At 48.6% G+C, this 12,971-nt stretch overlaps 1 protein-coding gene and 1 long non-coding RNA gene across 2 annotated transcripts; one reads left to right on the top strand and one right to left on the bottom strand.

Annotated features, from left to right (window-relative positions):
* Window positions 1-6,834: 6,834 nt before the first annotated feature.
* Window positions 6,835-10,796, top strand: LOC114149023 (uncharacterized). The gene is made up of 2 exons (XR_003596416.1): window positions 6,835-7,024; window positions 9,944-10,796. It is a non-coding gene; the product is annotated as an uncharacterized LOC114149023 (long non-coding RNA).
* A 17-nt stretch (window positions 10,797-10,813) lies between these two features.
* LOC114149022 (lysozyme C-like) lies at window positions 10,814-12,268 on the bottom strand. Its single transcript, XM_028024572.1, has 4 exons — window positions 11,924-12,268; window positions 11,207-11,365; window positions 11,051-11,129; window positions 10,814-10,973 (listed from the first exon to the last, which is right to left on the bottom strand). Exons 1-4 carry the CDS (start codon window positions 12,063-12,065, stop codon window positions 10,907-10,909), a joined length of 447 nt encoding a protein of 148 aa, XP_027880373.1. The 5' UTR covers window positions 12,066-12,268; the 3' UTR covers window positions 10,814-10,906.
* Window positions 12,269-12,971: the final 703 nt, after the last annotated feature.

Raw genomic sequence — 12,971 nt, 5'->3', positions numbered from 1 at the left:
GCGTTTCTGGTACGCCTGTTAGACCGACGCACAGCTGCATCCGCTAACAGCAGCGATGAAGCGTCTGGTAAAGGATCTGATTGGTCACTGAAAAATACTGCTGTGTTCAAGTTCTACTAAAGGGAGTTAGCCTACAAGCGAAGCTATGCTAGCCTAAAATAGCATCTCAATGCTAACATGTAGCAGCTAACGCTAATGTCAGCGTCCACATTTCTAAAGAAGCTGCATGAATAATCAGAACTTCCTGAAATGTGACGGATGAAGAACAGATTAAAACTGTAAATATCTCTGCTGTTCAGCTCAGACGGTTTTTTATTCAATAATTTAGAAGCAGAAAAAGGTTTTGGAATTGAAAATGTTTCTTAGTTTGTTGCTTTAATGCAATTAGATCAAAATTGTCTCTTTTTTGTTTCCTGCTGATAAGAAAATTCAAATCAATTGAAATTATTCAAATAAAAAGCAAATTCTGAAGTTATTAAACACATAAGTTGAAGTTTAGCAGTGTTGTGTTGCACATTGAGTAATTTGTGTTATAGAAAGTCTCAGGATTTTAGCTTTTTCAGAGAGTTTAATATAAAAAGAAAAACATTTTAAAACATTTTTAGTTTTATTATAGGCTGAAATGTCGGTGATTTCCTGAAGCTGCAGAGCAGCTGAGTGTCAGCCTGCCAGCCAATCAGGACCCAGAATTTTACCTGTTGTTTCACACCTGAGGCTCGGAGTGTGTGAGCCGGAGGCTGGCAGCGGGCGGCCCGCCGGCGGAGCCACGACACACCGAGACAGAGAACCGGCGCCGGCTGTCTGTCAATGTCAGCCTCACTAATAGGCTGCTGTCAGGCCCAACCGCCGTTAAACACACCGAGACACTGCTGCCACACTGGGCTTCACACACACACACACACACACACACACACACACACACACACACCTGGGCAGTGCAGCTGCACTCATGATCTCAGTATCTTCTCCGCCCAGTGAGTAGCAGCAGAGTTTTCTCTGCTCTCCCTGTTGATATTTGAATGTTTCTGTCCTGATCGGCTTGTTTCCTGTTTCTGGCTGCTGATCGGCTCACAGAATCACCTGAGGCTGATCGGCCTGTTACATCGCTCCGTCACATCCTCCGTCACATCGCTCCGTCACATCCTCCGTCACATCCTCCGTCACATCGCTCCGTCACATCCTCCGTCACATCGCTCCGTCACATCCTCCGTCACATCGCTCCGTCACATCCTCCGTCACATCCTCCGTCACATCCTCCGTCACATCGCTCCGTCACATCCTCCGTCACATCGCTCCGTCACATCCTCCGTCACATCGCTCCGTCACATCGCCCCGTCACATCGCTCCGTCACATCCTCCGTCACATCGCTCCGTCACATCGCTCCGTCGCATCGCCCCATCGCATCGCTCCATCGCTCCGTCGCATCGCTCCGTCGCATCGCCCCGTCGCATCGCCCCGTCGCATCACTCCATCGCCCCGTCGCATCGCCCAGTCGCATCGCTCCATCGCTCCGTCGCATCGCTCCGTCACATCGCTCCGTCACATCCTCCGTCACATCCTCCGTCACATCCTCCGTCACATCGCTCCATCGCTCCGTCGCATCGCTCCGTCGCTCCGTCGCATCGCTCCGTCGCTCCGTCGCATCGCTCCGTCACATCCTCCGTCACATCCTCCGTCACATCGCTCCGTCACATCCTCCGTCACATCCTCCGTCACATCCTCCGTCACATCGCTCCGTCACATCCTCCGTCACATCCTCCGTCACATCGCTCCGTCACATCGCTCCGTCACATCCTCCGTCACATCGCTCCGTCACATCGCCCCGTCACATCCTCCGTCACATCGCTCCGTCACATCGCCCCGTCGCATCGCTCCATCGCTCCGTCGCATCGCTCCGTCACATCGCTCCGTCACATCCTCCGTCACATCCTCCGTCACATCGCTCCATCGCTCCGTCGCATCGCTCCGTCGCTCCGTCGCATCGCTCCGTCGCTCCGTCGCATCGCTCCGTCACATCCTCCGTCACATCCTCCGTCACATCGCTCCGTCACATCCTCCGTCACATCCTCCGTCACATCCTCCGTCACATCGCTCCGTCACATCCTCCGTCACATCCTCCGTCACATCGCTCCGTCACATCCTCCGTCACATCGCTCCGTCACATCGCCCCGTCACATCCTCCGTCACATCGCTCCGTCACATCGCCCCGTCGCATCGCTCCATCGCTCCGTCGCATCGCTCCGTCGCATCGCCCCGTCGCATCGCCCCGTCACATCGCTCCGTCACATCGCCCCGTCACATCCTCCGTCACATCGCTCCGTCACATCGCCCCGTCGCATCGCTCCATCGCTCCGTCGCATCGCCCCGTCGCATCGCCCCGTCGCATCGCCCCGTCGCATCGCTCCGTCGCATCGCCCCGTCGCATCGCCCCGTTGCATCGCTCCATCGCCCCGTCGCATCGCCCAGTCGCATCGCTCCATCGCTCCGTCGCATCGCTCCATCGCTCCGTCGCATCGCTCCGTCGCTCCATCGCATCGCTCCGTCGTATCGCTCCGTCGCATCGCTCCGTCGTATCGCTCCGTCGCATCGCTCCGTCGCATGGCTCCGTCGCATCGCTCCGTCGTATCGCTCCGTCACATCGCCCCATCACATCGCTCCGTCGCATCGCCCCATCACATCGCTCCGTCGCATCGCTCCATCGCATCGCTCCGTCGCATCGCTCCATCGCTCCGTCGCATCGCTCCATCGCTCCGTCGCATCGCTCCATCGCTCCGTTGCATCGCTCCGTCGCATCGATCCGTCGCATCGCCCCATCACATCGCTCCGTCACATCGCTCCATCGCTCCGTCACATGATCGCTCCGTCACATCGCCCCGTCGCATCGCTCCATCGCTCCGTCGCATCGCTCCATCGCCCCGTCGCATCGCCCCGTCGCATCGCCCCGTCGCATCGCTCCGTCGCATCGCTCCATCGCTCCGTCGCATCGCCCCATCGCTCCGTCACATGATCGCTCCGTCACATCGCCCCGTCGCATCGCTCCATCGCTCCATCGCTCCGTCGCATCGCTCCATCGCTCCGTTGCATCGCTCCGTCGCATCGATCCGTCGCATCGCCCCATCACATCGCTCCGTCACATCGCTCCATCGCTCCGTCACATGATCGCTCCGTCACATCGCCCCGTCGCATCGCTCCATCGCTCCGTCGCATCGCTCCATCGCCCCGTCGCATCGCCCCGTCGCATCGCCCCGTCGCATCGCTCCATCGCTCCGTCGCATCGCCCAGTCGCATCGCTCCATCGCTCCGTCGCATCGCTCCATCGCTCCGTCGCATCGCTCCGTCGCTCCATCGCATCGCTCCGTCGTATCGCTCCGTCGCATCGCTCCGTCGTATCGCTCCGTCGCATCGCTCCGTCGCATGGCTCCGTCGCATCGCTCCGTCGTATCGCTCCGTCACATCGCCCCATCACATCGCTCCGTCGCATCGCCCCATCACATCGCTCCGTCACATCGCTCCATCGCATCGCTCCATCGCTCCGTTGCATCGCTCCGTCGCATCGCTCCGTCGCATCGCTCCATCGCTCCGTCGCATCGCTCCATCGCTCCGTTGCATCGCTCCGTCGCATCGATCCGTCGCATCGCCCCATCACATCGCTCCGTCACATCGCTCCATCGCTCCGTCACATGATCGCTCCGTCGCATCGCTCTGTAATGCTGTTTTGTGAAATCCTTTTTTTTAGTTTGTCCTTCTCATTTGAAGAGATCGGATTTGCATCGGATTTAAGACCTTTGGTGAAAAGCTGATCTGTTAGCTTTGAAAGGTTTTATATTTGGTTCTGTTGGAACCAGAACTCCATCATCTGCTCCACCTCCAGCTGCTGTGGTTCTGACCCAAACCAACCTGTTCCCCTCCTGGCCTGTGGGGGCGCTGCACCAAGAACCACTGAAGGAAACAACACAAAAACCTCTGAAGACACTGAGAGCAACTTCCTGCTTCACCAGATGGAAACTAGATGGAGGCGACAGATTTTAGTGTTGGAGGATTTCTTGAGCCATTTCTCCTGCTAGCACTAGCCTAGCACATTAGCTTTGGTTGTATTTACCCAGAATGCCCTGCGCTGTAGTCCACTTCTTGCTTTTGGAGCGGTCTGCTTGGTGTTCACATATCAAACCAAACCAGAGTTTTCTTCCGAAGCACTAACTGTGAATGCAGCCTCAGACGTTGCCTCATGATCCCATCATTCTCCTGAAAATACCTTCAGTTCTCACCAGTCCTGTTCAGTCCACTTTAGTCCAACTCCAGTCAGTTTGCCTAGTCAAAGTCCAGTTCAGTTGGTGAGGTGTGACCGCTAATCAACCTCTGACCTCTGGTCCTCCAAACCTCAGTCTGGGTTCGGTTGAAGTGAACTCTGGTTGGTTTGAATGTGAACGCCAAGAGAACCAGAGACCGCTTCAAAAGCAGGAAGTGGACTACAGCACAGGGCATTCTGGGTAAATACAGCCAAAGCTAATGTGCTACCTTAGCGCTAGCAGCAGAAATGGCTCCTGGTCTTTAGCCAAAGACTAAAGAGAAAAATCTGACGCCTCCATCTTGTTTCCATCTGGTGAAGGAAGTTGCTCTCAGTGTCTTCAGAGGGTTTTTGTGTCGTTTCCTTCAGTGGTTCTTGGTGCAGCGCCCCCACAGGCCAGGAGGGGAACAGGTTGGTTTGGGTCAGAACCACAGCAGCTGGAAGTGGAGCAGATGATGGAGTTCTGGTTCTGAACCAAACCGGGTCGACTGGACCATCAGGGGGAAAACATCCTCTGTGTCTGCTGAAATATGTATCTGTGGGTTTAGATCAGCAGTCTGCTCCAGAACCAGAAGAGGTTCTGAATAACTTTTGCTGGAAACGATAAGGAATATTTTTAGAAGCAGCTATAAAAACTAATTTTGTTTTTTCCTTTTGTCGAGTTTCCAGAGCAGAACAACATCAGAGGTAAAAATTATTCTTCAGAATCTAAAATCTGATCCAAACATGTTTAGGATTTAAAACTTTACTGTCATTTATTATTCAGCTTCCAGTAATCGATGCTCTGATTGATTTATTTTATAGGAATTCCTGGATTTTGGGTTTTTCTTCCCTATAATTTAAGGTTTTCTCCATTTTTCAGCTGCTGGCAGGAAATGGTTTTAAATCATTTTCATTCTGTAATTTAACTAAATAAACCTGCTGCTGTTTATTTTACTTCCCAGGAGACTCAGAGCCACATTGTGACTGAAGTACATCAGACCTTCAGCTGCAGACCGTTTCCTCTCTGCTGCCGTCTGGAGGAACTCAAAGCTTTGATTTCTGCTTTCCACACAAACGCAGCGGCTCTTTGAGTTGCACTGAAACGACTCATCAGGTCCTGCTGCCTTCAGCGCCACCAGCAGCAGCACAGGATGAAGGCCAGAGCGCTAATTGATGTTTTAATGAACTTATTAACCAAACGGCTTGTTGTGACTCTGAAACGGCGGCGGAGCGAAGCTGCAGCACAAATAAGGAGAAGCGACGGAATCAGGACGTTCAGAGAGACGGAGGATCGTGTTGCTTATTAACACGTTGAAGCAAAAATATGTCAAACAAATGTTTTTAAAAAGGCATCAGCGGCGGGTCAGGGCCAAGAAACTGAGAATTTTAGGTTAATCTCAGAAATGTTGTGGGAAAAACTTTGAACTTTCCGGGTTTAAGTTGTTGATCTGCAGCAGAATAAAAATCTGCAGCAGAATAAAAATCTGCAGCAGAATAAAAATCTGCAGCAGAATAAAATCAGGTTTTCCTGCGACTGACATCCGGGAACTCCTCACATCCAAAACGTTTCCAGCAAATCTCCCAGGTAAAAGCTTCACCTGCTGAACCCGGCCGGCATCCAGCCCCGTCACCATGGCAACCGCCGTTACTGCCATTTCCTCATGCAAAACCCGGGAGATGAGTGGCTGCAGACACAATCAGCCCGTCAACTTTCTCAGAAGACTGTTGCTGCAGCTGCAGAATCTTCCAGGAAATGATTCACATTTTTATTAAAGAAATAAAATCTGAAGAGCCAATTTGCGAGTTGCAGAGGCTGAGAGTTTCCTGCTGTGACGTGGCTGCAGCGCGGCGACTCGGCTCGTTGATTGCTGTGAAATCACCAGAGGCTGCGAGACGATTTACAGAAACACCTTGTGAACGGATCGGCTCCTCTCAGAAACTGGGATTGTTCTCTGCTGGAGGTCAGAGTTTCATCAGGATGAAGGACATTAATGCATCAGCTGTTGGTTAAACGTCACTTCCTAGAAGGCAACAGTCCGCAGCATGATGCTGCCACCACCACGATGCTCCATCCGTCCAGGTGAAGCAGATTTCAGTTGTTTGGTTCTGGAGCAGCTTACACTGTCAAAAATGAACAGTTATATTTTGGTTTACTTGACCTGAAAAACATGTTGGTTCATTTTTATAATCATCTAAATATTACAGGCGGTAAAGTAAAACGGCCTTTAAAGGGATTCTGATGCTATTTAGCTTTATAAAGTTACACACAATATTTTGCTCAGTGAAATGAAAAGGTTTTAAAACCAGACGGAACATTTAGACATTGGGCAGCAAATATTCTGCAGTTCAATTCAACACTAAAACCGTCAGGAAACTAATATTCTGAACAAACAGCCGTCCGGTTCCCTTTGAGCTAACGTTTAGCTTGCTAACTAAATGTTTAATATTTAGCGTTATGATGCGTAACCATGACAACACTGTGCTGTGCTGATTAGCGTCTCCAAAGTGATGGAGGAATCTCAGCAGGTCTCCAGTTTGTCGGGTTTTCAGGGTTTAGTTTGTTTTGATTTGGTTTTAAAATCTTTTCACGTTTTTCCTCCATTCTGGTTCCATCCTGGAGGAAAAATCGCTTCAATTAATCATCAAAAGGATCAAAGTTAATGAGATTCAAGCCGACGATGAGCGGGTGGAAACTTCTCTCTCGCCTGGATCTGTCATGAATTGCGGTGGTGTGAGGCAGACGCTATGAGACCCAGGTGAGATGATTGATGGTTGTTTTAATGATAAATAAACGTCCAAACCGTCCAAAACTATAGTCCACAAACACAGGCAGCTCGGCTGAGCGGCGCCAGGGCTCAACGCCGGCAGCAACTGGTAACGAGTGGAAAGAACGACAGAGACTAGATGTGGAATGAGACGAGGAGCCGACAAAGACACAAAGACACAGGAGGTGATCAGGGAACGAGACGCAGCTGGAAACAACCAAGGGGAGACGGAACAACACGGGAAAACAAAAATCCTCACAGGATCCGTTTCTGATCCAACATGGAGGAACTAAACTTCTGTCTCACGGTTGGAGCAGCTTAATGATGCTGCAGCAGCAGCTTAATGATGCTGCTGCAGCAGCTTAATGATGCTGCAGCAACTTAATGATGTTGCTGCAGCAGCTTCCTGATGTTGTTGCTGCAACTTTTCACCGTTTCCTTCTGTTTGGTCTCTGAACGTACAGAGACAGAAACATTTCCAGCAGAAGCAGGGAGTTAATTGGACCAGGACAACAAGAGCAGCTAACCCCCACCCTCCTCCTCCTCCTCCTCCTCCTCCTCCTTCTCCTCCTCCTCCTCCTTCTCCTCCTCCTCCTTCTCCTCCTCCTCCTCCTCCTCCTCCTCCTCCTCTTCCTTCTCCTCCTCCTCCTCCTCCTCCTTCTCCTCCTCCTCCTCCTCCTCCTCCTCTTCCTCCTCCTCCTCCTCCTCCTCCTCTTCCTCCTCCTCCTCCTCTTCCTTCTCCTCCTCCTCCTCCTCCTCCTCCTCCTCCTCCTCCTCCTCCTCCTCCTCCTCCTCCTCCTCCTCCTCCTTCTCCTCCTCCTCCTCCTCCTCCTCTTCCTTCTCCTCCTCCTCCTCCTCCTCCTCCTTCTCCTCCTCCTCCTCCTCCTCCTCTTCCTCCTCCTCCTCCTCCTCCTCCTCCTCCTCCTCCTTCTCCTCCTCCTCCTCCTCCTCCTCCTCCTTCTCCTCCTCCTCCTCCTCCTCCTTCTCCTCCTCCTCCTCCTCCTCCTCCTCCTTCTCCTCCTCCTCCTCCTCCTCCTCCTCCTCCTCCTTCTCCTCCTCCTCCTCCTCCTCCTTCTCCTCCTCCTCCTCCTCCTCCTCCTCTTCCTCCTCCTCCTTCTCCTCCTTCTCCTCCTCCTCCTCCTCCTCCTCCTCCTCTTCCTCCTCCTCCTCCTCCTCCTCCTCCTCCTCCTCTTCTTCCTCCTCCTCCTCCTCCTCCTCCTCCTCTTCTTCTTCCTCCTCCTCCTCCTCCTCCTCCTCCCTCGGCCCTCGCTCTGTTGATATGGACGTCCAGCACCAGGCCTGCTGACCCTGGAGGATCTGCTGCCTCAGAGATACCAACCCTGAAATTAACAACCTGCCCTCCTCCTCCTCCTCCTCCTCCTCCTCCTCCTCCTCGGCTCCCGTTTTATCTCCCTGCCTTTCATTCCTCCCTCCATCCGTCATTCACTCTCCTTCCACTCTTTGTCTTGTTCTCATTCAGATGTTCTGACCTCTCTCCACCTCTTTCTGGGCTTTTATTTTGTCATGAAGCCATCCTGAAAACATTCCTGATCCAGTCAGGAAATAAATGTTTTGTTGCTCATATTTCTCTGCTTATGCAGCTGTAAAAAACATGGCAGCGTTCAAACCGAAAACCAAATATTCTCCTCATGAAATACCAAAAACCTTCATTTTTACCATTTATTTATGTTTATCAATGTTTAAATATTAACTATTTAAAAAAGTATAATTATCCAGTTTGTGATGGCAGTTATAGAGCCGCTGTATGAAACTATAGAAATGTTACTGGAACAATAATTACAGAACACGCTGCACTAGAATTAAACATTTAAATAATAAAAAGATAACATTTGCTTTTTTACAGTGTTTCAGCTCCAGATTTCATTTTTCACATGATTTGCATTTTTTTCTTTATTTACATTATTGAGTTTATTAATATGCTGGAATCAAATTGTTACCAAAAACATAAATTTTCAGTAAAACTTTTGGTTTTTTGTTGTTTTTAATGCATTATTTCTCCTGTTATTTCAGATTAAAACACTTTAATTATGTTTTTTGCCACATTATGTTGGCATATCAAAGGTTTCATTCTTAATGTAACAGGTTTATGTTTTTATTAGGAGCCAGGAGGGATAATAGTGCAGCTGATTGATGAATCATAGAATAAAACGTTGTGATGATAAATATTAGTTTTAATAAATAAATTCATATAAAACTCCTTCAACAGTTTATCTTTAGAGTCAGGTTTTCCATAAAGAAGAATCTGAAAACATGGATATTTTCTCCATATTTCGTGTTTTTTTAAATCTCCTCTCGCTGCGGACCAACCGGAACCAACCGGAACCAACTGGAACCAACCGGAACCAACCAGAACCAACCGGAACCAACCGGAGCGACTCGGTTCTGTTCGGCTCGGGCTGGAGGTGAACGGACCTCAATCAGATCAACCGGATCTACAGGTTCTGCTGGACCTGGACCAAGATGGCAGCATGACGTAGTTTTACTGGAAAGCTACATCTGAGCATTTCAACTGCTTTAGCGTTGCTAAACGTTTAGCAACGCTAAAGCAGCAAGCTAACGCTTTGCTGTGCTATCAGCACATTAGCAGCAGTGAGTTCACCACAGTTTATAATTAGCTTCCTTGTTCTTTGCATTAGCTTAAACATCAGACATTTTAATATAAGCTAAAAGTTCAACAAAAAAAGTACAGCATATTTAAAATACTCCTAAAAGTAAATTTTCCAACAAAGTTACTCCAGTAAATGTAACTAGTTACTATCAAACCTCGGCGGCTCCTGCTGTTAGTTGATCATTCAGTAAAACTGTAAAAAGAGTCGTTGTTGGATCAGTTAAAGGTAAAGTATTGCTCTGCATCGAACCGGCCCTCAGCTCCTCCATCACTGTTTCCAGAACCTCCTCCGGCTCCGGCCCGCTCATGGCCCGCACGGATCCATCCCCTCGGTCTGCAGATGAATTGATCCGGCTGCCTCCACTCGGCCGGTTGATTAATGGCGTCGTGCGGCGCAGCTTCAGGTTGCTGCAGGTTGGAGATGAGACGGAGAGACGGGCAGCTGCTGCTGGAAGCAGGAATAAAACCAGACAGAGACCCAACGAGGTTCTGATTGATACGGTAAAAGTTTCTGACTGGACAAAAGCAGCGATAAATCAGCAGGTTTTATTCTGCAGATGAAGCAAAGAGCCGCAATGCAGCCGAACCGGATCAATCACCGAAACTGGATCAATATCAAGTGTCAGCAGGGACTTATAACGATCAATGATCAGTTCTGGATGGATGATAGATTTATTAACCCATTCATTTTTAAAAATTCATTTTAATTTCATTTCCTGACTGGTTCAACCAACTTTACTTTAGGGAGAGATCACCAATCCAACATCATGAAAACTCCAATTTATTAAATGAATTTAATTTATTTAAATTCATGTTTAATAACAAACATCAGAGTTTCATCGTCATGAAACCAGACATGGATCTGGAAATAATAAAGGTGAAATTTCCTCTGATTTTGAGGCTTTTACTGCATCGTTCCTGTGAATCTTGATAAATGAGCCTTGAAGAAAAGCTGAGCTGGAGAAGATAAGAAATGTCTTCAGGTCGATTTTCTAATATTGAATAGAAAATAACGCAACAGAAAAAATCACAATTTCTGTCTGACGAGTCAGGATGTGTTGGATTTGACAGAAGGTCTTTAGAGTCACCGAGCGGTCAGTGAATGCAGCATCAGACCAGCAGAGGAAAGGAAGAGGCTGAGTATCTCTGGATCAGGGGTGTACTTAGTTTTATTTAACCGGATCTCTAAAAGCTGCAGACAACGATGTTTCTGGATGAAGGTTCATCTGGTCTTCAGGTCCAGGTCAGAGTCTGCAGCCCCTCAGGTAGCTGCTCAGGTCTCGGTTCTGACAATGACGACGCCAGGCCACCCTAAAACCAAAAACACTTACCAACGACGGTCCAATCAAAGTAAAGCAGTCGCACCATCACTGCATCACAGGACCCACCATGCTCCGACGCCATTGGGATCCCTGACGACGCGTTTGGCGCAGGTGATCGCTTTCCTCACATCGTCTGTCAGGAGTTCTGTGGGAAGATTCAAAAACTGGAGCTTCTGCTGTCCAGGAGAACTCCCAGAGTAAACACGAGGATTCAACGCTTACGGCTGCAGTTGATGCCGCATCCATTGGATGTTGAGACTCCGCCATCTCTGCACCACCAGCGGCTGTTGATCTGGAAGATGCCGTAGTCGGTGGAGCCGTCTGTGTTGCGGTATTTGACGTTGGTGTTGAAGTTTGACTCGTGTTGGGTCAAGCAAACCCCTGCAGACAATCAGGAAAGACCAGATGGAGCATCTGTTGGGTAAAGACTGGATAGAAAAACCATCTCGCTTCAGGGTTACGAAGGAACTGGAGTCTATCGCCAACGATCGTTGAGCAAGGGACGATGATTAGAGTGGAAACACTCATGAAAAACAACCATCTACCACTGACAATGAGCTGAACACGACCTGGACGTCTAGACGTCTACAGGAAACCAGAAAACCAAGAAATGCAAAAGAAGAAAATGGAAACTCCATCCAGAAACATCCTGGACCTTCTCACTTTAAGGTCTGTAGGTCCAGTTCTTGGTGACTCGTCGGGGCTTTGGGCGCCTGAACTGAGCAGACTGCAGCAGAGATATAAACCAACATCTACATCGTTCTTAAACCTTAACTCACATTAAGAATGAAACATTTTCCAAGTGGAACCAATCAGAGATGGTTGCTGATGTTGACGTCTCTGAAAACCAGGAAAAGATTCATAAAAGGACTGAAGATGAAGGAAAACAAAAGTTTTCAACCCAACACTGAAGCTAACGGTTGATGGTTCAGTACTTACAGTCGGCCAGGCTGACGCCATGGTAACCATCCATGTCATTGGCTTTCAAGGTGCGCGCCCAGGCACAGCGCTCAAAGACTTTAGCGTTGGCCGCAGCCACCAGCAGCAGCAGCAGCAGCACCAGGGTCTTCGTCATCTTCATCTTCTGGTCCGAATGGTTTCTCTGCTGGTTTCCAGTCGATGTGCTCACCTTGAAGATCTGTGGCTGCTTAGCTGCTTCCTAATCTGACTGAATGTCGTCCAGATCCAACAATGAAGAAGCAAAGAAACACGATGTTCTGATTTTATCGCCGGTTTCACTCTGAACTCCTGAGTTTGAACTTTGTATGTTTTTCAGTGTGGAAATAAATCAATATGCAGCAAAGTCCAACAAACTGCAACATTGTGCAAGAAAATGACCACAGAACCCAGAACAAATGTTAACATTTGGTGAAGTTTTGATCAAATGTTGGTTCAGTGATTAGTGTTAATTATGTCAGGATCAAAGCCGATTCTTCCAGTTTCTACTGGTTTTATTTTACTGGTCACAGAAGCTCCAAATATTAACATATCAAGTTTTAAAATGTTAAAAAGATGAAACTGAAGGCTGATTCAGATTGTTGCATAAACAGGGAGCAACATGTTCCAGCCGGTTTATGTTCAGGTTAAGGTCATTTTAGCGCTTTAGCTAGCTTTGAAAATGTTTAGCGCACTTAGCTTCTTCTGACTCAGTTTGACCAGATAAATGCTAAAGCGCTAATTTACCTGGTTGTTTTATAAACATTCAGTTAAATAAAGTTTATGGTTATGGACTGCTAAACCTCCTTCAGGTAATTACGTGTTTAATTTCATGCTCTTATTTTGAAGAGGATGTAGATTGTTTAGGCAGCAGTTCTGTTTCCTGTCCGCATGTTTTTTTTCTTCTAATAACTTTAATTAAAACTGGAAACATGAAGGAACAGAATAAAACAGACCAAAATATAAACAACGAGAAAATGTAACAACATTTAGAAAATGCAAATTAAAATGGTGCTCAATGTAGACATATTGAAGTTAGCGGCTTGGTGTT

This window comes from Xiphophorus couchianus, chromosome 8 (genome assembly GCF_001444195.1).
Source record: "Xiphophorus couchianus chromosome 8, X_couchianus-1.0, whole genome shotgun sequence".
In the NCBI taxonomy this organism is placed as follows: domain Eukaryota; kingdom Metazoa; phylum Chordata; class Actinopteri; order Cyprinodontiformes; family Poeciliidae; genus Xiphophorus; species Xiphophorus couchianus.
This window is presented reverse-complemented; position numbering and strand designations above follow the sequence as displayed.

Excerpts from the sequence above, each read along its gene's own strand:
- LOC114149022 (XM_028024572.1), bottom strand. The coding sequence starts at position 12,065 with ATGAAGATGACGAAGACCCTGGTGCTGCTGCTGCTGCTGCTGGTGGCT. Across the intron at positions 11,130-11,206 it reads ATGCGGCATCAACTGCAGCC|AACTCCTGACAGACGATGTG; the intron begins GTAAGCGTTGAA and ends ATCTTCCCACAG. Across the intron at positions 10,974-11,050 it reads CCCAATGGCGTCGGAGCATG|GGTGGCCTGGCGTCGTCATT; the intron begins GTGGGTCCTGTG and ends TTTTGGTTTTAG.